The sequence below is a fragment of the Carassius auratus genome, chromosome 32, assembly GCF_003368295.1.
Source record: "Carassius auratus strain Wakin chromosome 32, ASM336829v1, whole genome shotgun sequence".
Classification (NCBI taxonomy): domain Eukaryota; kingdom Metazoa; phylum Chordata; class Actinopteri; order Cypriniformes; family Cyprinidae; genus Carassius; species Carassius auratus.
Window position 1 is genome coordinate 31,650,811 of NC_039274.1, and position 22,541 is coordinate 31,673,351.

The 22,541-nt window shown below is 38.6% G+C and overlaps 4 protein-coding genes across 14 annotated transcripts in view; all 4 read right to left on the reverse strand.

The window, feature by feature from the left end:
- Nucleotides 1-138: 138 nt before the first annotated feature.
- LOC113052541 (glycogen phosphorylase, brain form-like) lies at nt 139-3,772 on the reverse strand. 3 transcript variants are annotated; one of them, XM_026216953.1, is made up of 8 exons: nt 3,431-3,772; nt 2,996-3,096; nt 2,742-2,824; nt 2,504-2,647; nt 2,207-2,299; nt 1,549-1,695; nt 1,115-1,278; nt 139-298 (listed from the first exon to the last, which is right to left on the reverse strand). In XM_026216953.1, exons 4-8 carry the CDS (start codon nt 2,528-2,530, stop codon nt 193-195), a joined length of 537 nt encoding a protein of 178 aa, XP_026072738.1. In that variant the 5' UTR covers nt 2,531-2,647; nt 2,742-2,824; nt 2,996-3,096; nt 3,431-3,772; the 3' UTR covers nt 139-192. The 3 variants fall into 3 exon arrangements, with proteins under 3 accessions (XP_026072738.1, XP_026072739.1, XP_026072737.1); XM_026216954.1 differs by having other exon boundaries at nt 1,570-1,695; nt 2,996-3,772; XM_026216952.1 differs by having other exon boundaries at nt 2,996-3,772.
- A 388-nt stretch (nt 3,773-4,160) lies between these two features.
- On the reverse strand, nt 4,161-14,630 carry sf1 (splicing factor 1). The gene is made up of 12 exons (XM_026216503.1): nt 14,384-14,630; nt 12,236-12,364; nt 10,344-10,419; nt 7,239-7,391; nt 7,049-7,138; nt 6,763-6,946; nt 6,500-6,615; nt 6,315-6,422; nt 5,997-6,183; nt 5,619-5,832; nt 5,239-5,403; nt 4,161-5,154 (listed from the first exon to the last, which is right to left on the reverse strand). Exons 1-12 carry the CDS (start codon nt 14,628-14,630, stop codon nt 4,832-4,834), a joined length of 1,992 nt encoding a protein of 663 aa, XP_026072288.1. The 3' UTR covers nt 4,161-4,831.
- A 2,353-nt stretch (nt 14,631-16,983) lies between these two features.
- On the reverse strand, nt 16,984-21,010 carry rbm4.1 (RNA binding motif protein 4.1). 2 transcript variants are annotated; one of them, XM_026216505.1, is made up of 4 exons: nt 20,839-20,995; nt 19,530-19,970; nt 17,769-18,641; nt 17,061-17,213 (listed from the first exon to the last, which is right to left on the reverse strand). In XM_026216505.1, the coding sequence occupies exons 2-3, from the start codon at nt 19,939-19,941 to the stop codon at nt 17,791-17,793; spliced, it is 1,263 nt and encodes a 420-aa protein (XP_026072290.1). In that variant the 5' UTR covers nt 19,942-19,970; nt 20,839-20,995; the 3' UTR covers nt 17,061-17,213; nt 17,769-17,790. The 2 variants fall into 2 exon arrangements, with proteins under 2 accessions (XP_026072291.1, XP_026072290.1); XM_026216506.1 differs by lacking the exon at nt 17,769-18,641 and having other exon boundaries at nt 16,984-17,213; nt 20,839-21,010.
- A 138-nt stretch (nt 21,011-21,148) lies between these two features.
- The window catches only part of LOC113052153 (RNA-binding protein 4.1-like), a 34,532-nt gene continuing 33,139 nt past the window's right edge, over nt 21,149-22,541 (reverse strand). For 5 of the 8 annotated variants that reach the window (XM_026216510.1, XM_026216513.1, XM_026216508.1 and 2 more), the window contains one exon: nt 21,149-22,435. Coding sequence is in view for 2 of the 8 variants with exons in the window: in XM_026216513.1 (XP_026072298.1) it covers nt 22,422-22,435 (14 nt within the window). In the remaining 6 variants the exon portion in view is untranslated. The remainder of the gene's footprint in view (nt 22,436-22,541) is intronic. The other 3 variants (XR_003276987.1, XR_003276986.1, XM_026216514.1) reach the window with 1 other exon arrangement.

Genomic DNA, 22,541 nt, shown 5'->3' on the forward strand with positions numbered 1-22,541 from the left:
AAATTACAATAATTGTTTACAATATAACTGTTTTTACTGTATTTTTATTACATAAATGCAGCATTCATAAGCTCACTTTTCAATGATAGTGTACATTAACCATTCTGTATTAAGTCACCTGAAAGACAACCATAAGAATACTTACAAATATCAGAAACAGCGATTAATCACTTTATTTCATTTTGTCACTCTTCAAGGGAAGCAGCAGGACTGTTTGGTGTGTGTTGTCACCCACAATACAGACAAAACATTCAGAGAGAACAAAGACGGGGAATGAAGGGGATGGTGGCAGCTGGAGCTGTGAACAAAATGAGTTGCAGGTTAGATCCAGTCCATGTAGGGGAGACATAAATAAACCACCATCCATTATCACAAAACCAGGAATTGATGCCTGCTTTAGTTGCAGATTTGAAGTATTGTCTACTAAATAGCCTCTTCCTGCAATTCTAAAAGCACTGCACCACACATTTGTTTCCTATTCCAAATAAGTCTACCATAACATATCTGAGTAAATACACTTCTGAATCTTGATCACAGCCTGGCCGGTATGGAGAATCACACTTCAGTGCTATACTAGTTTTGCTGCCTCACTGGATTCAATCAAAGTTTTTTGCAGGACCCCATCATTCCTGCAGGTCTTATGTGAAAACAAGAGTTGCAACAGGAAAGAACTATAGTAAAACCTAAAGTGCTCAAGTGAGGAGCTATGAGCATCAACAGGCCAATGAAAGACGGGAAGAGATATAGACCTAAACATACAGAAACAACCCTCGTACGGTTAAGGCAGGTAGTTTCGAGCAGTCAGAATACATGATGGACATCTCATTTTTTTAATATTATGTATTTGATATCGGTTATGACTGTTATATGTATATATGACTGTTATAAATATATATATATATATATATATATATAGAAAATGTATTTAGTTGTAATAGTATTTCATAGTATACCTATTCTTACTGTATTTTTGATCATATAAATGCAGCTTAGATGAGAAACATTTTTAAGATGCATTAAAAATCTTACTGTATTCAATCTTAAATGTGGCTTAAGTGTCCAAATTATTTTGGGGGGGCCACTGTGGTGTAATATAAAGTGTTAAGAGACATACACAGTGTCTTTAATAATGTCTGAGTGGATTTGTGCCATGCCATTGACTGCGTGAGAGCCAACGATGCAGAGATGAGCCATGTTGATCTTCTTCTGTCCGTCCTCCTCAATAAGGGACATGCGTCTTAAACGACCATAATAGCCAGGGTACAGCGCAGAGATCCTCTGAGAAACAAGACAGAAGATGCAAGGTCAAAACAGAGTTTAACAGGCGAGAAAGTACATGGGAAATGTATTTCCTTTTTACTGGATGCTGAGTCATGTTGAGCAGAAGAGGTTGTTTATATAACCAGACTGTGCAGTTTACTCCTTATTTGGAATGAATACAGTCATACAGTCCATATGTAGTTACTGATCTCCCAACCCCCCTCAAAAAACATTAATTCCTGATCTGCAAATAAATTTCACATGCAATGTGCCATGAAGAGAACAGACCGCCAGGTGACGTCGGCTAACCTCGTAGATGATCTCTAGGTGACGGGGCAGAAGGTTTTGGAACAGGTCGCCAGGCCAGCATTCCAGAGCTTCTGGTAACACAGTGTGGTTAGTATAAGCACAAGTACACACAGTGATGTCCCAAGCCTGAGAAGAAAGAGAATGAGAGAGTGAAGGCAGAGTGAGAGAGAAACTGAAAATTAGAAGAAGCAAAAAGAATACATTATGGTGTAGGTCCACGTGGGTAAAATTAAATACCCATAGTTTGGTAAACTTCTACAGAGGTGAAAGGAAACTACAACACATATATTTTTGCATTCCCACAAGAGAAATAAAAAAGTATTGAGGGATTGATTACGGTGGTCAAAAGACAGAAAGATGTCAAATTTGTCATCACTCCCTCAGCAGCATGGTAATATAACACAAAGTATTTATAAATGTACATTCAATGCAAAAATTCAAATATAAAAAATGTATTTGCAATTTTAATAACTGTTTAAACATGTCATCACAATCAGTAAAAAGGTCCCATTCTATAAATCAGCTAATTTAAACTTTATGTCCTCATATCACCCTTATTAATCAATCTAATAGTCATCTAATGTGTCATTTTTTTTGAGCACGATAAATGACAAGATGACAAGGATTTCCAGCTTACCGTGTCCCAGGTTAGTTTCTCATCATCCATCAGTATTCTCATCAGTTCAGGGATGGTCAGCGCAGGATGAGCGTCATTCAGCTGTATAGCAACCTGACCAAAACAGCCATAGGAAGGTAACAGCTTTTAAATGTGAAATTCCTTCACTGGTACTAATTTTGTTTAGGCCAATGCATTCAGTTTTATTGTTCAGTATTATTAATGTGAATAAATCACACCAGATATGTCACATACTGTGTTGAATGTTCTCTACAGATCAGTGTGTTAACATGAAACAGAGCGCCCGAGCTGTCTTACCTTATCTGGCAGTGTGGTCAGATCCATGCGCACTACCTCAGTTGAGCAAAACTTGGAGGCTATGAACCTGCGGATAATGTCCTGGAGAGTCGCAGCCGCCACAAAATACTCCTGCTTCAGACGCAACTCTTTCCCCTCAAAAAACTGACATTTACAAACAGGAGGATCTGTTTACATTTAGGCTCCAAGATTCACAAGTTTTGTTTCTTAATATGATTCACTTGAGTTGAGCACTCACATTGTCATTAGGGTAAAGCACACAGGAGATGTTCTCAGCTAGATTCTTGTCCAGAACGGCCTGGATGTAACCACCAACATTAACTGTTTAGGGAAACAGAAATTCTGTTAAAAGATCTAACGCCATTACATTTTTTTTTAAATATAAATTACATTTACATGTAATACTAGATATTTACAGAATTATAAATGAATAATAAGGCTTATGGGCTTGTTAGAATATATGACAATCATTCTTTGACTGAGAAAACTCACAGTCTTTGAGGTGGAATTCACATGGACCAGAGCCTCATTGTGTTAACAATGTTGTTCCTGTGTCCTGGGACAGGTGTGTATGAGGGAAGGGCAAGGATGACCTGGTGAATCAAACAGGTACAGATCTAATGGGAAAATGTACAGATACAGTACATCTGAAATAATGACACAATTTGGGTCTTGCTTTGCATATTGGTTGTTCGGTTTTAGGCTCTACTGACCTTCCTGATGTGGACTACTGTTCAAAAGATTGGGGTCAGTAAGATTGTTTTTAATGTTTTTTGTAAAAAGTCTCCTAATACATTTTAAAATTTAACTTATTCCTACTATGGCAAAGTTGAAATTTCATAAGTCATTACTCCAGCCTTTACTGTCACATAATCCTTCAGAAATATCTAATCTTATGATCAGCACATTTAAAGAGACCAAGTTTACCTGCCAGTCGCCCAAGGCCAGCATCCTCCTCCAATTCGCACACTGCAAACTGACATGACAGGACCCAAGAGAAAATGTTTGAGGGCGCCGGTTGCACTTAATGCACTCATAAAATTTTAACAACCTTACAAAGCTTCTAACAGATATATGCTATAACAATGCAGAATTTGCATGCTGAACACCCGAAATTAACCAATTTGATGTCAATATCGAGCTAAAAAGTCCTCTTGAACCACCTCCTATTCGCTTTTTCAGCTGCAATCCACTTTGTGCGACTGCACTTCTATCTCTTATACCCTGTGCACAACAGGCGTATTGATCTTGTACAAGTAAATTAACCCTCTCAAGGCAGGCGTTGCAGATTTGCAACAGTAAAGTAACTAAAAACCTTATTACTCCAGATACATATTTTATGAATCTGGAGTACTAAAATCTTTACTATAGGTTACTAAATTTACTAAGTTACTAAAACTTAATTTGAGCCTGAGAGAGTTAAAGCCATAACTTCTTTAAATGAAGTTAAAGCATAAGTTCTTTCATTTTGCAGCAAGACAACAAAAATAACACAACTAGTCTGTTTTTAAGCACTAGGAGCATTGAGCACAAAGAAAACTATTAAGTTCATATTGAAGTTTAAATGGGTCTTGAAAAATAAAAAAACCTTATCATCACCAAATTCGAGTTAAGATGGTTAATATTAAGCAGAAAGACTTTGTTAGTGCAGCAAATGTGAGAGATGACAATTCATTGCCATGCCAACTTTTATTTAGTTGAATGCTTCATTACAAAAATATTGAAATACATTTGGAAGGCAATTAATGAAAAGTTCTTTTAAATAAAAACAGTTTGGGGAGGGATGGGATACAAGTTGAGCACAAAACTTATACTGACCAACTAATAGAGAAAGCCAATCATCTACAACATCTTGAAGACATAAATGTCTTGTACTATGCAGCAACAAATGCACAGTTGGTGTAATTGAGTGTAAATGGTTGTTTATACACCTGTTGGAATGTTGCTAACTGAAACTTAAGCAGATGACATTTTTACTCACTGGAGAAAACATGAAAGCAAGCTGGCAGAAACAATACCAAACACACATTCCCTGCACATCAACATTTTTCAACAAATATTCAACCAACAGAAGAAAAACTACAGTTAAAAATCATTAACAATTGAAGCAAATTTACAAGATTAACCACACCGTCTGTCTCTCTCACTAGCTCGATTTCTGTGTCCAAGCATGGGAAACAAATCTGAACCGAGGCCATCAAAAAAATAATAAACCTTTAGCAACTAATCACATCAAGCTGTTAAATGAACAGAACTAGGTGCAGTCCTGTGATGTATATTTTAGGCATCACTGCACGGTCACAGGGCCATAGATACTAAACGGACCCTTTAACTCTGGGGCGGAGGGGGTGGAGGCGCAGGGGGCATCCCGTAAGGTGGCATACCGGGAATCCCCATCATGGTCACAAAGTTAGGGTCCATTGGTGGGGGAGGGGGAGGAGGTGCATACATCATGCCTGCCGAGCCAGGAGGAGGGGGTGGTGGAGGAGGGGGCGCACCAGGAGGCAGTGGGGGCTGGACCCCAGGTGGAGGCGGCACCATAGAGGGGTTGCCCATGGGTGGAGGTGGCTGAGCGGCTGAGGCGGCCGTCTGCTGAGGCTGTTGCCAGGGTGGCAGGTTTCCAGTTGCAGGGGTGGATGTGGTGGTTGTATCTGGGAAAACAAAAAATAAGTCAGTCATAAGCCAAAAGGGAACCCTTTGATGATATAAACTGTGTCCTACTGTAATACACTTACTTTGTTGCCATGGCAGTGGAGCGCTGGTTGCCATGCTGCTGGTGGGTGGTGGGGGAGGTGCCTGCTGTTGCCACGGTGGCAGAGGTCCTGAGGGTGGAGGTGGTGGTTGGTTGTTGGGGGGAGGTGGAGGTGGGGGCATCATACCCATGGGTGGTGGCAATAAACCTGATCATCAGACAAAGGAAGGAATCACTAAGTAGGGATGCACGATATTATCGGAATGATTTAGAATCAGCAGATAATGGCATAAAATGTAAACATTGTAATTAATGTGTTTTTAACATGTTTCCAATGTAAGAGGAAGCTAATATCCATCTATATGCTTCTATATTTCCAGGTAAATGTTTTTTGCTCCATTAAACATCACAGGATATACTCACCCATGGGGTGTCCGGGTGGTGCTGGGCCTTGGCTCATTGGAGGAGGTGGTGGCTGCATCCAGGGTGGAGGCATTCCATTGGGGTTTGGTGGCATAGGATGGCCACCCATGTTTGGCATTGGTGGAGGGAAGTTGTGAGGGCCACCAGGAACCTGGTGCATGCCATGGTAATTCCTGTTATCAGTAGGGCCTGAATTCATCCAAGGAGGACGATTCTGAAAGGTCATGTTAATAAGTTATTTTCTTTATTTTATATGCACAATACTACTGTTTACTGTATTTTTCAAAAAATAAACACAGCCTTTGTGAGCATGGGACTTTATGAACATTATAAAGAAATTGGCATCATGTAAGGGAAAATGGATGTCTTTGGACTTACTGGCGGCGGCTGGTTGTTGTTGGGTCCTGAAGGACGAGGTCCACTAGGGGGAGGATTGCTGTGGCCCCCACCAGAGGAAGGGACTGGAGCCTCTCCTAGCTCTGCCATGAGAGACAAGTACTCTTTATCCATTCTAGCCTTATCCTGAGCAGACTGGGGTGGTTCACCGGGTCGTTGTGCAAAGGAACTGAGAAAAACAGAAATATAATGAACTTTGCTGTCTGAACTTTACTTGACATAACCAGGAGGTGGTAAAGTACTTGAAGTGGGGGGAGGGGTGGAATTGTATCACTGCTCATCATTGGTGGATGGGGTTACCTGGTAAACTTGCAGTCGGATGAGATATGACCTGCTCCACCACACTTTGTACAGACAGTTGTGTTTGTGATGCTGCGAGGCTCTGTGCTCTGCCATGGGCGTAAAATTCTGAGAGAGAGAAGGTAGACATTGATGAGTATCAAACATCTACGACATTTACTCGTCTGCTGCTCTGAGACACTCACCTGTTATCATCCTCTCTCAGAGTGCCATTGAGTCGTGCCAGCTCCCTCAGCTGCATCTTTCTCAGATCGTTCTGGTCTTCAGGGGTCTCAATGCCCTGCTTGAGGATATTACGAATCTGTGGACAAAAAGAAAGCACTTAAAATGCAAAAGAATGATCGAGTCTGACAGCTATTAATTTTCATGAAACGGATTTCTGATGCCAGTGCTAATTCTGAAAACCTGTTTTGACTTCAAAGTACAAGAATGTCTGAAGTGGACTCACCTGCTCTACAGCTTTCTTGACATTCTCCATGGTGTTAGCAGTGACCAGTGCATGAAGAGGTTCATCTTCTCCTGGAAGCATCTGTCCATCCTTACGGCCAACCTTTCCTTCCTTTACTGAGCCTTTGCCGCGAATCATGATCTTAGCACAGCACTCCTTCTCAATGTTTTTCAGAGTGTTGCCACTGGGGAAAAAAATAAAAAATAAAAACTTTGCGACATAATGACCCAAATCCACCAAAGAAATATAGTAAAAAAATAGAGAGCTCAAAAATCATGCAACTCACCGTGGGCCAATCAAAAGCCCAACAAAGTTGATCTCAGGATATTCATCCTGAGGAATCATCACCTTATCACTGACCCGAGTAGCTGGTGGTCTGAAATAGAGGGAAGAAAAAAAAATTTGACCAGTAAATATCTGACACCAGAGACAGAGAGAAGACAAAAACCAAGATAGTTCATTTGTAGAAGACAAACTTGTAGTCAGCAGGGGGTTTGAATTCTGGGTTCAGTCCCACCATCTCTGTAATAAGAGAATGTCTCTCTTCCTCTATTTTCTTGCGTGTCCGATATTCACGCGTGTTAAGCCTCTTCCCCTCACTGTTGTAGATGGGCTCAGGAGATGGAGACCTGAGAAAAATAATGAACAACAGAAAGATGCAGCATAAAGTCAAAATCTTAAAGCAGTACTTACACCCTCAACAGTAAAACATTCAATGGCTTGCCTACTCTTGACTGAAATAGTTTCGACTTGTTCTGTGGTCATTTAAAAAGTGCATGGGATGCCCCAGAGTGCTCATGTTCTAATGGGAAAGACGAGAAAAATGCCTACAACAAAAATGTACTCTACTGAACCATTGAAAAAGCGGAAAACATTCTACAAATCAAAGAGCTTAAAGCTCAGAATAGGAACATCAGCAGACTTCAAAATTTGGCGCCAAAAAGATTTTTGATACATTATTAAAATGGGTCTTCAGTGTCAATATTATCTTGGACATGAAAAATAGGACAAATATCTGAGGCAAACGGGGCAACCAACACACTTGAAAAGTGTCTGTTCTTGAATTCTGATCTAAACCGTCATACGTTCTCGGAGAGCATTCCAACTGTTACCTTCTCCTTGGATGGTGGAGAAAACCTGTTAACCTGCACAATGAGGCTCTGTGCTTGAAAAAAGTTACGAGAGGGGGAATTTGGGTTAGAGAAATAAATTTGGATTAAATATTAACTTTCAACAGCTCTCAAACAAGACAGCCACACAAGCGTGACAAGTTCATGAGAGGCAACCCGAAGAGGAGAAAAGTGGGTGGGGGAGAGAAAAGAATTTTCTGCTGGTTTTCTTTTGGACTGATATCTCCAGCGCTGAACCCCTGAAGCACCCCACAGCTTTGTTTTGCGAGCTGGAAGTGGATGAGCGATCGTTCCTAAATCCTGGAGTGGATAGACCTTTGAGAAGAACCTTTTTAGGGTTGGCGGTGTAAAAACGTCGAATTAAGATTCTGCTGGAGAACCTAAGGCTGTTCAGAGAGCAAGGCGTGTGGCTACTAGAAAGACACACTGACGTCAGAAACATGACATTTCCTGCTACGTTGGATGCTTATGAAGTCTATGAGTGGCCAAAGTGATTAAGTGTTAAGGTTATGGTTATTCCAGAAAGAAAAGGTCAGAGGGGTCTCCTCCAAGCAGTCTTCCAGTGCGGAAATCTGGAATACAGTGGAAGTTCCTGAACAAAATGGTGGTAGCCCCATAATGGAAAACCATTACGGACCATCCAATTAACAAACCATTCAGATTTTATAATTAAGGATTCGATTGTGTTCGTCAACACTTCATTTTGGAGGTTAGAATGAAGGGGCATTAAAAGTGCAATGTATAATCTATTAAAATCTTAGACTACATGAACTACACTTGAATAATCAAATAAAATCCAGCCTTTGTAATAAAAAATTCACATAGAAAACATACATGCAAGAATACCTACAAGAACAGTACAGATGTTTTTTATTTACTTAAGATAGACTAATCAAGATCTCCATAGCTTATATGATAGCACATTATTCTTTGGTAAAGTCAGGTGCCGTGTATTGTCAACAGGTAATATCCATGATATGTTTTATGATATGGTCGGCAAAACAACTTCTATTTTGTATGTAGCATTGACTAGTTACCTGGCAACACTTACTAAACGAAATAAGTCTAATCTATGATCTGAAAATATCCTACCATAATAGCCTTCAAACATATCTTCGCCTCTCCGTAAATAAATCCAAATTCAACTAAGCATTTCAAAAACTGGAATGTTTAGGCATGTAACAAAACCAATTTCATAACCAAGACATTTTCTTTACTCTTCAACTGAAGAAAGGCAAAGATATGAGGTCAATTTTAAAGCAAGGTATTTAGACTTAGAATTTCTTCATTTAACAATCACTTACCCCTACATACGTATTAATTAGGGATGGGCATGATTAATCGACGATCGATAATTGATCGTTAAGATTTTCCTCGATCATGTTAATTTGTTATCGATTAATCTAAAGCATTTTTTTTTATCTAATGCAGGTTGCGTTGCGTAGTACGAGTCTTGAAGCAATTACATGAATTTCACTGTGTGGCAGCAATTAAATATTTTACCACCAGGGTGCAATATTTGACACCCTACTCGGTTATCTGTGATTTTCCGTTTTGATTTCAAAGAGTAATCATGAAGATGTCACGGCTAAGTGTGGCGTGGGACCATTTTGATTTAAAAATCGAACTAGTTAACTGCAAACATTGCGATGGGGTGTTTAAGTACAACTCGGCCACGACTCAAATGATGTACCTGTGCATCCCGGCAACGTCAGTTCCCTCAGAGCGGGTGTTTTCGGCGGCTGGACTGACGGTCACCATGGTTGCGGTCGCGTCTGACACCAGATCATATCAACATGCTTATACGGTATTTCTCAACAAAAATCCGTAGCCTTTGTATGCTAGTTACTAAAGTTAGTTATTATTCATGAGGCTATAAGTAGCATAATTTGTTACGTTAGCGTAATTGTTAGGAAGGCTAATATCTGGCCTTTTCTTCTGGCTTGGATAGTTTTGAGTTACATTTTGACAAAATCTGTCAGATCTAAGTATTATAATGTTTTTTTTATGTTATTGTTTAACATGATTCTTTTATCATTATTATTGTTTTGGAACAAATGAGGTCTCTGTTTAAGAACGCCTGCTAGCAGCTGCAGGTTCCGCTGCTTTAGAGCACTGCATATGCACGCGGATATATGTTCGGTTTGCCTGAACGTAGTTTAACTGTCTGCCACAAGTTGATCTTGTAATAAAGGTCTCACCGAGGAAAAACACGCTGTATTTTTGTATTCATTGCATTTTTTAATTATAAAAATTTAATAATTATATTATAAAAAAATATTAATGATTAATCGATAGTCGATCGTTAATTCTCCCGACGATCGACTAAGAAAATTTAATCGAATGCCCATCCCTAGTATTAATACACTTACAAACTGGCCTCACATAAAATGCCGCATTAAAAAGGTAAAAGAAATGTTACTGTTGGTGGGTTTAAATCGTTATTCCGACCTGTCCTCAGGGATAACAGGGATTCCCAGGTCTCCTGTACGCAGTTTACGTGTCAGGTCTTCGATCTGCAGTTGGACTGGAAGAAATCAGGTTAGGAAGAAAAAAAACAAGGATGGAGAGAATTGTGGTTAACAACAAAAATACCCCCACAAAAGCAGAAACAGTACATGGTTAAACTCAATGTGACTAAGGTTAAACAGCGAATAAAAAAATACAAATAAAAAAAAAACAATTACCAAGGTAATTGTCAGGTGACTAAGAATCAAGGAGAACTGAAGACTTTTAATCCTCTACGAAATTTTCTGAAATACCAAAATCCCACCCAGATTTCTGGAAAACACACTAAGGTTCGAGCTTGAAAGTATTCTTAAAAGCCCATAGAGATTTCCCCAAAAATCCAGAAAATTTTGATGGTTTGGCCAATTTGAGATGCAGAAATCTGGAGGGATTTCAGTAAATAACTATTTCAGAAAGAGGTTCATTGCAACAGGCTTTCAATTTTATGCCACCAACTTCGATAAGTGGAACTACTAAAATTCACATTTTTAGCATACATTTAAAAATATTTCTTAACATACTATAATCATTTCAAGCTAAAAAGGTGGCAAAACACGAAGGCCTGTCAGGAAAAAAAAAGACGGGTTTGAAGAAAATAAACATATTAGCTATGTGACTTGAGCAACTGCATCAATGAGACTGAAATAACACCAGTGTAATTACATGACAGGACTGTAACTTTTAACAATACTAATAAACATCAATATTATTCAACACTTCAAGTTATTAACATGTAATGACAACCACTTACCAGATGTTACCAATACTAGTCAATTAAAATAACAGATGCTATAATTAGAAATAATCAGACAAACAGATCAGCCTTTAGTGGATTGATGTTTCTTTTCATGCAAATGACTAGATTTACTCAGGCCTCGAGCCACACCAAAAACTGACCTGTAATCAAATAATGTTCTGCATCACTCATGGAAGCATTTGATGGGTTTTCACATGCATTTTTCTATGACATGCTTAAGAGAATCAGACCCCACAGGTCACACGCTTAATGGTGCAGGTTGATGGTAGGTAAGAGACATGAGGTATCAATAAAGGACTAGTTAAGGAGATGATGGTCTCTAGGTCACATTATAGTTGAACAAACACTACACCACATGCCATTGCAAAACAAGTGCCTGACAGCAATGAGAAAGCAAATTACTACACACTGCTTTCAGACACTGGGGATGGAGATTACTTTCGCAATTTAATATTGGACCTGCATTGCTTTGCAATCAAATTGGACTCAAAAGACATTTTGCATTGTAATCATGAGCACTGATGGAGTCCTGCAGCTGGAGACAGTTCACAGCAAGCAGCATCATCAGAAAAACACTGTGGGTTCTTGCTAAAGGACTTCAGATGGTATGCAAAAGTGGCCAGTGCTACTAATACCCCAGTGCTTCCTAGACAAAGAAAACGTCCTTACATTGCACTTCAATGGAGTTAGTACATTCTAGTGAACATGGGGTAAAGTGCTGAATTTCGATTGATTGACTTTTGACAAAACCAACCCTAAGCAGAGTCATTTGAGACATACAGAGATGGCCATTTTGCACTGAGACCTTCAGATTGCTGGTTCTCAAATAACCAAAGTTATCCTATTAACGGACCTCAATTATATAAGCAAAGTCAGATTAATGAAATTCAGCAATTACATCCTGCACACGATGTGCAAACTGTGAGGAAATAATAAACTGACAAATTCTGGGACAAAAAAAAGTGAGTTGGCCGGGCGTTGAAAATAGACCCCTCAATAACAAACAGAATGTTCCACAACTTAATAAACTATATGACTTAAGACACACATTATAATAACAGTAAGTTGAGATATTCACCTATATAAGCTCGTTCCTGGTCCCGAGTCAGCCCAGCAGGGATCACGGTGGGCATGCCCGGGATAATGGTCTTCTGATCAGGGGTTTCGCTGCTCCAGCGACTCCTTTTTCGCTTCTTCTGGCCAAAATCTAACAGGGAATGGTATAAGCGAGAGGTCACTGCATGCAAAATCTATGGTCTATTAAAGCCTACAGTATCAGGCTCCCGCCCTTTGAATGATTGTACATTCTTGATAAGTGTCAGTAAGCAGGCACGTGCATAACATACGCAGACATCAAAGGGGACTTGAGCATCTGGCCTTTTTCTTCCTTGATAGAAAGTGCCTTTTTTTTTTTTAATAAATGACTTTTTATTATGTGTGCATTTCTGTTGGCGCAGAGCTTTCCCTGTCAAACAAATAAAAAAAATGATATACAAATATTAAATGTTGAAATGGGAAATGTTGAGAGACTGTCAAGTTCCGATGTCTCCCTTTCCTCTACAGTAAAATTAATAGCGTCATCAGAATCGCCACATTGATATGCAAATCAGGCATTAAGTAATTAAAATGCGCTAATTTGCATACATTTGACAAGGCGTTGCAGATGAATTGGATAACCAAAATAACTGAAGCATATCACCACAAACCTTCCACAGTTACTAATTTATGACTTACATCAAGAGTCATTTACTTTGAAATGTTATGTTTTAATATGCAGAGATCTTGTTTCAGTTAATTTAGAAGAAATCTACAGAACCAAACAGACGAGAGAAGTAGCTTAAATCAAATGAAATTTTCTTTCCATTAAACCAAAAGAAAACATGGAAGCAAAATAGATCAAAATCTGAAAACTAAATAGTACATGAAGTTTAAGGCATGACACAATAACTTCATGATTTTGAACTCCTGTTCCTCATTTAATAACTATCCATTCTATTATGTTGTAAGCTGTCAGATCTGTAAAACCATAAGTTATTGTCATCATCAGTTTGTGTGAGTTCATGGTACAGTAAGAGGAATTATAACAACATTGAGAGTAGCTTTTCCCCCCCCTTTCTTTTCTCTTTTTTATTTATTGGTATTTGTTTAAATGCAATCACAAAAAGGTCAATATGTATGGAAGGCAATTATAATCTTTTGTTTTCAGACCAAATGTTCCATTTGGAAAAGTGCACAATTCACTTTTTTTTTTTTTTTGGTGAATCATTATGCAAGTGTGTCTTTCGCAGAGAATGTGAGAACATTTTGCCTCCAATGTAAACTGTGAAACAAGCAAGCAAATCTTTATTTAATAATAAAAATAAAACAAAGCAAAAAAAACCTGAGCAGATTATTTGGACACATTTGTTGAAAAATGAAATATCATTAAACAATTGGGTAAGTGAGGGGAAATTAAAATACTTTGGTAAGCAAGTCAGAGTTGAGTTAATATATTTTAAGTTTTGTTTAGAACAACAAAAAAATATGAATAGGTGACCTTTCTTCCACTTGAGCCCCTGTCCCTCAAAATGTCTGTGCACGTCCCTCTGGTAAGTAAAATTTAAGAATAACTTTTATATAATATTTCAAGATAAACATTTCCTGGACTCAAACAACTTAAGTTTACTTTATTACCCATAGATTTATTTTATTTTATAAATTCCCAATAAACAAAGAAAACCGATACAGATTGACAACTAATATTTATATCCATTTTACGCAAACAATCAGTTATAAAGAACTGATTGCATGGCAAACTATAAGCATTTATTTCACCTTACTTCTCGGCCATATAAATAACACCAGCCAACTGCAAAACGTTACTTTTGCGAAGTGTTTTTTCCCCTCCTTGAGTGTGAAAAAAAAAACACATGGACACGTCTTTTGTTATATATTTTTATGTTTTATATTTTTAATTATTAAAAATATTTTAATGCTTCGTCTATAAGTAAACGTTATATATACACACACACAAGTAATTAGAGGAAAAAGGATTAAACCACCAAGTATGAAGACAATTTCAACCTGAAAATCGTTTAAATGAACTACAGTTTAGTGCACTACACAATTTCAAGCTATCAATAGAGAATGCTAACGTTACTGACAAAACACGAGTCAAAGACCAAAGCGCACAGCTACAAAGGATCAGGCCGTTGTGCTGATCCTCAGGCCCGTCCACGCTGTTTACCTGTATTCCCCGCCATAGACGGTAGCCCCACTCCGACCGGGTTTGAGAGCGCAGAACTCACGGCTCCGGGGAACTGGGAGAAGCCTGGGTTTGATAGCTGCGGTTGCTGTAAGTTCTGCAGCGGGAAAGACACCGCAGGCCCGGGCGGAGCCATTAACCCCGCGCCGGGGCCCGATTCAAAGCCTCGCTTAGCGCCGATACTCGGGTGCAGCTTCCCCAGCGGGGTTGCGTTGGCTCCCGTTGCCATTTCTGGGCGTCAGGGGTTTCTCTGTAGTTTTGTATATGTACAAAAACAGTATGTTTCCTCTCTAAACAATATAAACGTATGCCTCCTACCATGCAACCTTCTTCTGTCACCCACTGATTAAGATGGCGACCACTGAGATCGACAAAGGAAATTTGACGTCAATTTAGAACTATGCGATTGGTCGATGATTATGTCAATCTATTTGTGGTTTACAGTCATTGGATCACGTAGGGGCTATCGTATTTCCGTCGAAACACTTTGGTAGCCTCTCATTGGTCGTTTAGTGCTAAGTAAGCTGCCCTTTTCCTCCTAGCATCGTAGGTTGGTTCTTAACTTGTGTGAGTGTGCGCTGCAAGCAGCGATGAAAGGGCTCTCGCACCCGGCTCACCACCAGCGAGTGGCTTTAGTAAAAAAGTGAACGGCGAGAAATATGCATTTGAAGTTGTAAATATAAGTGGAATATGTCAAAGTCATTTATATTTGCCCATCTTCCTGCATGATGTTTCCGATTGCTAACAGGTGGTGCTATGATTATAACTGAATACTGGCCTTTAGATGTCTTCAGGCTATGACTCTTTCCAAATATCTTAAGTTTGGAGAAGATTGGATATTTTATGCATAAGTTACAACAACCTCTATACCCATGACGAGACATCAAATTTTGTCACAGTGCCATGGACACGCCCTTTACGAAAAACTCAAGATCTTCACAATGTAACATTGCAAAAAACTTTAGGCTGACCAAAATAAAATGTTGGTGTCATCAAATTTCTAGGAGTAGTTTTGTACAATGTAAAACATGACACTTACTGTTGCCAGCAGGTGGCGCTATGGCTATAACTGAATATTGGCATGTAGATCTGTTCACGTAAGGAGTCTTATCACACAAGTGAAGTTTGGTGCAGATTGGACATTGTATGTTGGAGTTATAGCAACTTCCTTTTTCATGACATATCTGGCTATATTAACAGTATAGAGTTGAAATACTTTCTATAAGCAGTTTGTATAAATGTAATAAATGGTCATAATCTCCTATTACTGTTGATATTCAAATCAATAAACTGGATTTATATATGCTCTCTCTCCCTTATGCCTTTATATTTACAATAAATAGAGAAATCATACATTTGAGAATCCAACAGCAATTTTTTTTTTTTTACACATTTGCACAAATAGAACAATATTTATTATTTCATTTCCAAGCTTAATTACCATCACGTTTCCCAAAACACTTCAAGTTATTGATTAGCTTGTCCTATAACACCATCTTGAATGCAGCATGAATACAGCACATTAATCTGAGCTCATACAGTATGTGACCCTGGACCGCAAAACCAGTCATAAAGGTCAATTTAATAAATAAATAAGCTTTCCACTGATATATGGTTTGTTAAAATAGGACAATTTTTGGCAATTTTTTTTTTGTTTTTTTTTTCAAATCTGGAATCTGAGGGTGAAAAAAAATCTAAATACAGAGAAAATCGCCTTTAAAGTTGTCTAAATTAAGTTCCTAGCAATGCATAGTACTAATCACAAATTAAGTTTTAATATATCTACAGTAGGAAATGTACAAAACATCTTCATGGAACATGATCTGTACTAAATATCCTAATGATTTTGGCATAAAAGGCGGAAAAAATAATTGGTAAGAAATGCTCAAGTTGGTGTATACAATGTATCTTTGGCTATTGCTTCAAATATACCCCAGCGATTAAGTACTGGTTTTGTGGTACAGGGTCAAATATATTTGATTTAACTTGAGGTAGAGGTCAAATAGCAGGAATTATATTCAAATTAAAATTATATATATATAAATAAAAGCATTTGTAGCCTGTGCACCATAATAGGTTTTCTTTGTCCATTTTATCTGAAATACTTTTTATGGTAGGGTCAGATTGTTTTAATAAAATAGCAATACAGAAATTTAAAGCGGATGAATTGGACACTGTCTCTTTAAAAGTGTGTGTGTGTGTGTGTGTGTGTGTAAGAATTAATTTCATTATCATAATTATATTTTAAAGTATTGCATATACATAAGGATATAAATCCTATAATCTTGTATAAGATGGGAAAAAGCTGAATAAGAATAAGAGGAAATGAGGGTTTCGGTATGTAGCATTAAGTCAAGAACGCTGATGGTGCTGAATCACAGGAAAGGGTCAACAGATGGTTAGATAAGATAAAAAAAAAAATTGAAATATTGTGCATGTATGCTGAACCGCTATACTCTTTGTTAAGAGCTCTCCCAGCCATAGTGAACGAACTGAGACTGATAATGTTATTGTGCAAAACTTAAATTAAATATTCATATACATACTGTACAGAGCAACTGCAATATAAATACAATTGCTATGATTTAGACAGAAAAACAGATTTTGTTTTAACTTTTATTAACGAGAAGAAAATATTTACAAATATTTGTATTGAGAATCCAAAAAAAAAAAAAAACAGGGCTACATCCAGTTTGTTAAGACGACAAAAGGAGTTTAGTGCCAGGAAGTGGGCCCCCTGTACTGTCCTTGACCCGGGCATAACAGGATGCATCACAACTTGTAAAATGATCCATGAGCAACCAAGAAACACCTGCAAAATGAAAAGATTATCATATAATCATGTCAGTTGTTCAGTTATCTATTCTGTGGACTTCCATGTGCTTGAACCGACATCATGAATTGTTATAGGAACAGGAAATAGAAAGTAATCAAGGGCTTTGATTTGACAAATCTGACTCAAAATAACAATTTTATCCTGCTTATATTATGAATATATTGGATCTGTAACCTTAATATCCATGATATCATAATGAAGATATGTTAAGCCGGACCTTGAAAAAATTTGCAGATCATCAATGACAGGAAATCTAAAACAGTACTTAACTGCCATATGAAAGCAAAGAAATGTAAAGGTATAATTCACCCAAAAATTCTGTTGTCATTTACTCAACATCATGTCATTCCAAACCTGAAGACTTTTCTCCTTGTGGATCACAAAAGTAGTTGAGGTTGAGCAAATGATGAAAGATTTTTCAGATAACGTTACTGGAGAGGAAATATCCCTTTGACAGTTATCCCCCTTAAAAACAGCTTTCTGTTTGAGCAAACTTTGCTCTAACCTTTTGTAATCCTAAAAAGATCTCACCTGAGTGCGCACAGGTATTAGGCTAGTAAGCATAGCGCGCCGGTTCGCCATATGGATCCCGCGCTACATCGTACGCAGAGCTCCTGGGAAGCGAAGACACAGGGGAGAGGCGCGACCGTTCGTACGCATATCCCTCTGCCTCTAGGGGAGCTCGCCGGATCGGGCTCCGTTCGCGGACATAGTATGAAGAGGTGGGAGCCGGAGGAGGGGGAAGGGGATGGCGCTCATATGGGTCATGGTTAGAGGAGGACAGGCGCTCTCTCACGATCGCTGAGGAGGATGGGGGAGGAGGGGCCATAGGTGGAACCGCGCGTCTATCTTCGAAATAACTTGCTCCGTACGGACGTGCCCGATATTTCTCGTAGAAGTCCACCACCCCGTACGGATCTCTTTCCTCATAGGGCGGTCGCCGTATTGGGTACGCAGGCATCGCAGTGCCATAGGCCATATCACTGCTCCCATACGCAGCCTCACTGCCGTACGCGGGGGCCATGCTATTATCAGCGCAAATGCCGTAGCCCGCTGGCATACCGTAACTCATTGCACTCTCGAAACTCGCACCCCTTCCATACCCTGGGACAGCGTACCCTGCTCCCCTGGAGAAGCCATGTGAGGGTGCAAAGTTGCCACCGTAGGCCGGTTCGCCACTGTAGCCGCGATGAAACCCCCGGCCACCACGATCGCCACCCGCACCGAACCTGAGGGACCCATATCCTGCTGAGCCCGGGCCCTCTCTGTAGGAGCCGTTCTGGTCCATTGGGCATTCTTTGGACCAGTGGCCTTCCTGCCCGCACCGATAACAACCCGTTCTCTCTCCCATTCCCGGCGCGGTACGCAGGCGGCTAGTCGAAAGCTTCACGCTCATCAGTTTGCCTTAAGGAAAAGAAAGAATTTGCCATGATATTTCTATTTAAATTTTTAGCATGCACACGGATCAAACGTACATAATGTCAAAACATCCAAACAGTTATTAACAAAAACACGGCCAGATTTTTATTAAAATGAAAAATCGCAATTAGAGTTCAATTATGATTTAATGTCAACGTGAAACACTGTTCGCAACCCATTTTACGTCTGTAGTCTGAAACATTAAAAAGCGAAACAGGATTTAAGAAAAAGTTATGTCTGATAACTTACAAATGACAGATATTATACGAAAGTTCTTGAATGGTATGAGTTTTTAATGTTATAACCCCCATTTAGGGGTTATAACATTATAATGTAAAGTTTGAAAGAGAGGTTGATAAATATAATAAGAATGCGATTTGAATAAGAAAAAGTAAGTTGTTAAATAATACAGATGATCTCAAAGAGTTACCAATAGACTATGAATAATTAATTTGGTATTATGACAGAGCATAAGTTGTTTGTACAGCATATATATATGTGGGATTTAAGTAACAAAAATGATAATGAAATGTCTCACAATCAGAAAAGAACTCACACGATTTCCCTTTCTTTTTTACGATGAAAATACTTCCAATGAGCAATTGATCAGCTCTGGAATTGAACTGGTTTTTGAGTACCTGAGACAAAATCTACTGTATTTTAGTACTGAATGGACATCCCCCACTGACCTCCAAATAATAAACTAACAGTAGAAATCTAATTTAATACATTTCCTCCACTTATCACTTACCAAGTATTCTACTTACCAACCTGTAATGAGGCTCACTTTTGGAACAAATGTGACAAGATAAAAAGATTATATATATTTTTTTTTGTTTTAGCTAAATTGGGCAAAGGACCATGCTGGTTCACCTTGAAAGGCTGTGTTGTCCAAGCCGCTAATGGCCTCCATAGCATCTTCCACTCGCTCCATGTGAACAAATGCATAGTCTTTCACTATATCACACTCAGCCACAGGTCCATATTCCTCAAACTTGGCTCTGAGTTCTTGGTTGGTGCAGCTACTGCTGATGTTGCCCACATGAAGTTTTGTAGAGGTCTTGGGCTTCCCTTTGCTCATCTCCACATTCATAGGCAAACCGTTCAGCATGTAATGATGAAGATTTCGAATGGCTTCATCTGCCTCTGCTTTGTCATCCATGTGCACAAAGCCAAAGTTTTTCACAATGTCACACTCTGAAATTTTTCCATACTGAGAGAAGAGGGAGCGGATCTCCTCTGCAGTAGTGTTTGGCGAAAGATTGCCAACGAAGATTTTTACCATTTTAGTAATGTAAAGTCAACGTTCAGGCCCTGTTGTGAGAAGAAGAAGAAAAATACACATAAGGTACAGAACAAAGGTAGACTTCAATAATATAATACACACACGAAATATCATCCTAATTATATTAGTCAATAAACATGAAATACATATGAAGGAAAATGTGTGCATTGTCGCATACAGAACAGTAATTTTTTAAACAAATACTTCTTTAAAACCGAACTTTTAAATCGGCTGAATCAAAATAACTAAACTGGTCTGAGTGGCTGACGAATCAACAATTCAATGACTCATCGAGCAGATTATATCTTTTGTACATGCCCAAATCTGACCTTAAAACCGATGAAGATTTGAATTATGAGGAAAAAATAAACAGGTAAGACGAATAAAATAAAAATGACTGTAGCTATGTCAAGTACAAAATGTTGTTGCTATGAATACGTGCAAAAAAAATTAAAAATACAGCGTGTATTTGTGTCTCATCGGAATGACGGCTAAACCGAATTGTTCGAAAGAATCGACTCACGAAAGAAATGAGGCGGGCTTTTCATCACCAGTGACGTTAGAGGACAATAGACAAAAAAGCTATGCTTTCTGTGCACTGATTTACGAGCCGCGTGACATTAACGGCAAAACATCTAACGTTACATCCTAAGTATTGATACATTTAAAGCTCTGTATCAATAACTGAAATATCCGATATGAAAAGCATTCATATTGCATGCATTATAATCAAGTTAGCTTACAGTGCATCTAGCTAACCGGTAATACGGACAGAAACACTGTGGCAAACTAATGAAACATCACGATAGAATAAAGGAACTTTAGGAGAAAAGATTAGCCGTTCAGTCAAGATAACGCTGGACTAATTTGATACAGCATAATGGATGTTTGTCATACCTTTTCACAACACAATGCTTGCAGGAGCCGGCACGAGATGAAATGGCGTCACTCTTGCGTCGCATAAAGCGAGGCTGGATGGAGAATAGAGTTGCATGGTTTTAACACTGCCCATCCCCTTTTCTTTTCTCCACTCTCAAAGCCTGCTGTAATAGCTCGCAACTGGATCTTTCAGAGATTTCAAAGCATCACGTGGCCAGATAGCTCGTATAATGAGCCGTTACATAATATGTACCAAGAATACAAGATCCATTTAATTAAAATGATACTCATCTATTAAAAGAGGATTCTATTATTAAAGACAGAAAAGTTTTTTCTTCACCAAAATATTGGTTTATTACAAAAGAATTCATAAAACACACTCCTGAATTCTGTAGGAAACAGACAAACTACAGAAAATCTAATTTATAAACATTTTCACAGAACTTCCCAAGGCATCCATAAAGGGCAATAGCCAGTAAACGCTAGCAGTCTCAAAGGTGAATAAAGCCCTGAGTGAGAGTTGGTCAGCACATGTCGTGCAAATTTCCAATTCACTCACATGTACAGTCCACCTTTCCATCTAGTTGCATCATCTTACAACGTTATGATCTCCTGCCTTGAACTGTCATTGGTGTGTGCAGAACAGAAAACAGTTTGCATCCCACTGAAAGCTGGCAAACTATTTAGGTTGTATATGAAATCAGATTTTTTTGGGAGGGTGGAGACAACCAAAACCTCAAAAAATTGTTTGGACAACGTGTCATGTCCAAGCTCCCAAATCACAAAAAAACTCACAGATATTGGTAGAAGAAACGTTTACCATCCTGTTGAACATATCAATTAGATATAATACAATTCAACAAGCAAGTAAAATTCAAACCTGAACAGTCTGTATTATACCAACCACCTGTAGCAAATAATAAAAAGAATGTAGAAATGTTGAATTTTATTGTTTTTTTCCCCCAATAAAAGCTTTTTGCAGCCACAGGATTAATTAGATTGCCACTACCCCTATAAATACACAATGCTGGTATTATTTTGCAATAAGAAACATAACCAGATTGTCCTCACAAATCATAAATCAAAGAAATTAGGTGGCAAACCAACCTGACAACTGAAGTATAGTCTTGGAGCATTAAAAGGGGTAAATTATAGTGGATCACAACTTGACTGGAGGAAAGCAGAGACTAAAGTAACATTTTAAATCTCACAGAGTGTCTGTGTAACTGTAGTTAATAGCAGAGGTAAAGTTATGCTGACATTAGACACCCTAACTTACCTCTGGATACAAATGAAAAACAAAACAAAAACCACAACCACTTCTTGTAATCATACACAGATGACTCCATTGGAAAAGGAAATTAAACAGCAGTTTGTGAATTATGGGTAAAACGTTAATGAGCAGAGCTGATGAGTATTGTGATCAAAGTGCCCATCCAACCCTGCATCTTTGAAATCTGATGGAGCATCTGAAGTGCCCATCCAATCCTGCATCTTTGAAATCCGATGGAGCATCTGAAGTGCCCATCCAATCCTGCATCTTTGAAATCCGATGGAGCATCTGATTGAGGCAAAGTCATATAGGTGGAGGGGAAGCCTTTTCACTTGACAACACCTAAAAAATAAAAAAGGAACAAATATTCTGAGATGAAACATCTTACAGGCATTATCTTCTGACTTTTGAACTTTTTAACCCGAGCAAAGCAGCTTCGCTTACTACT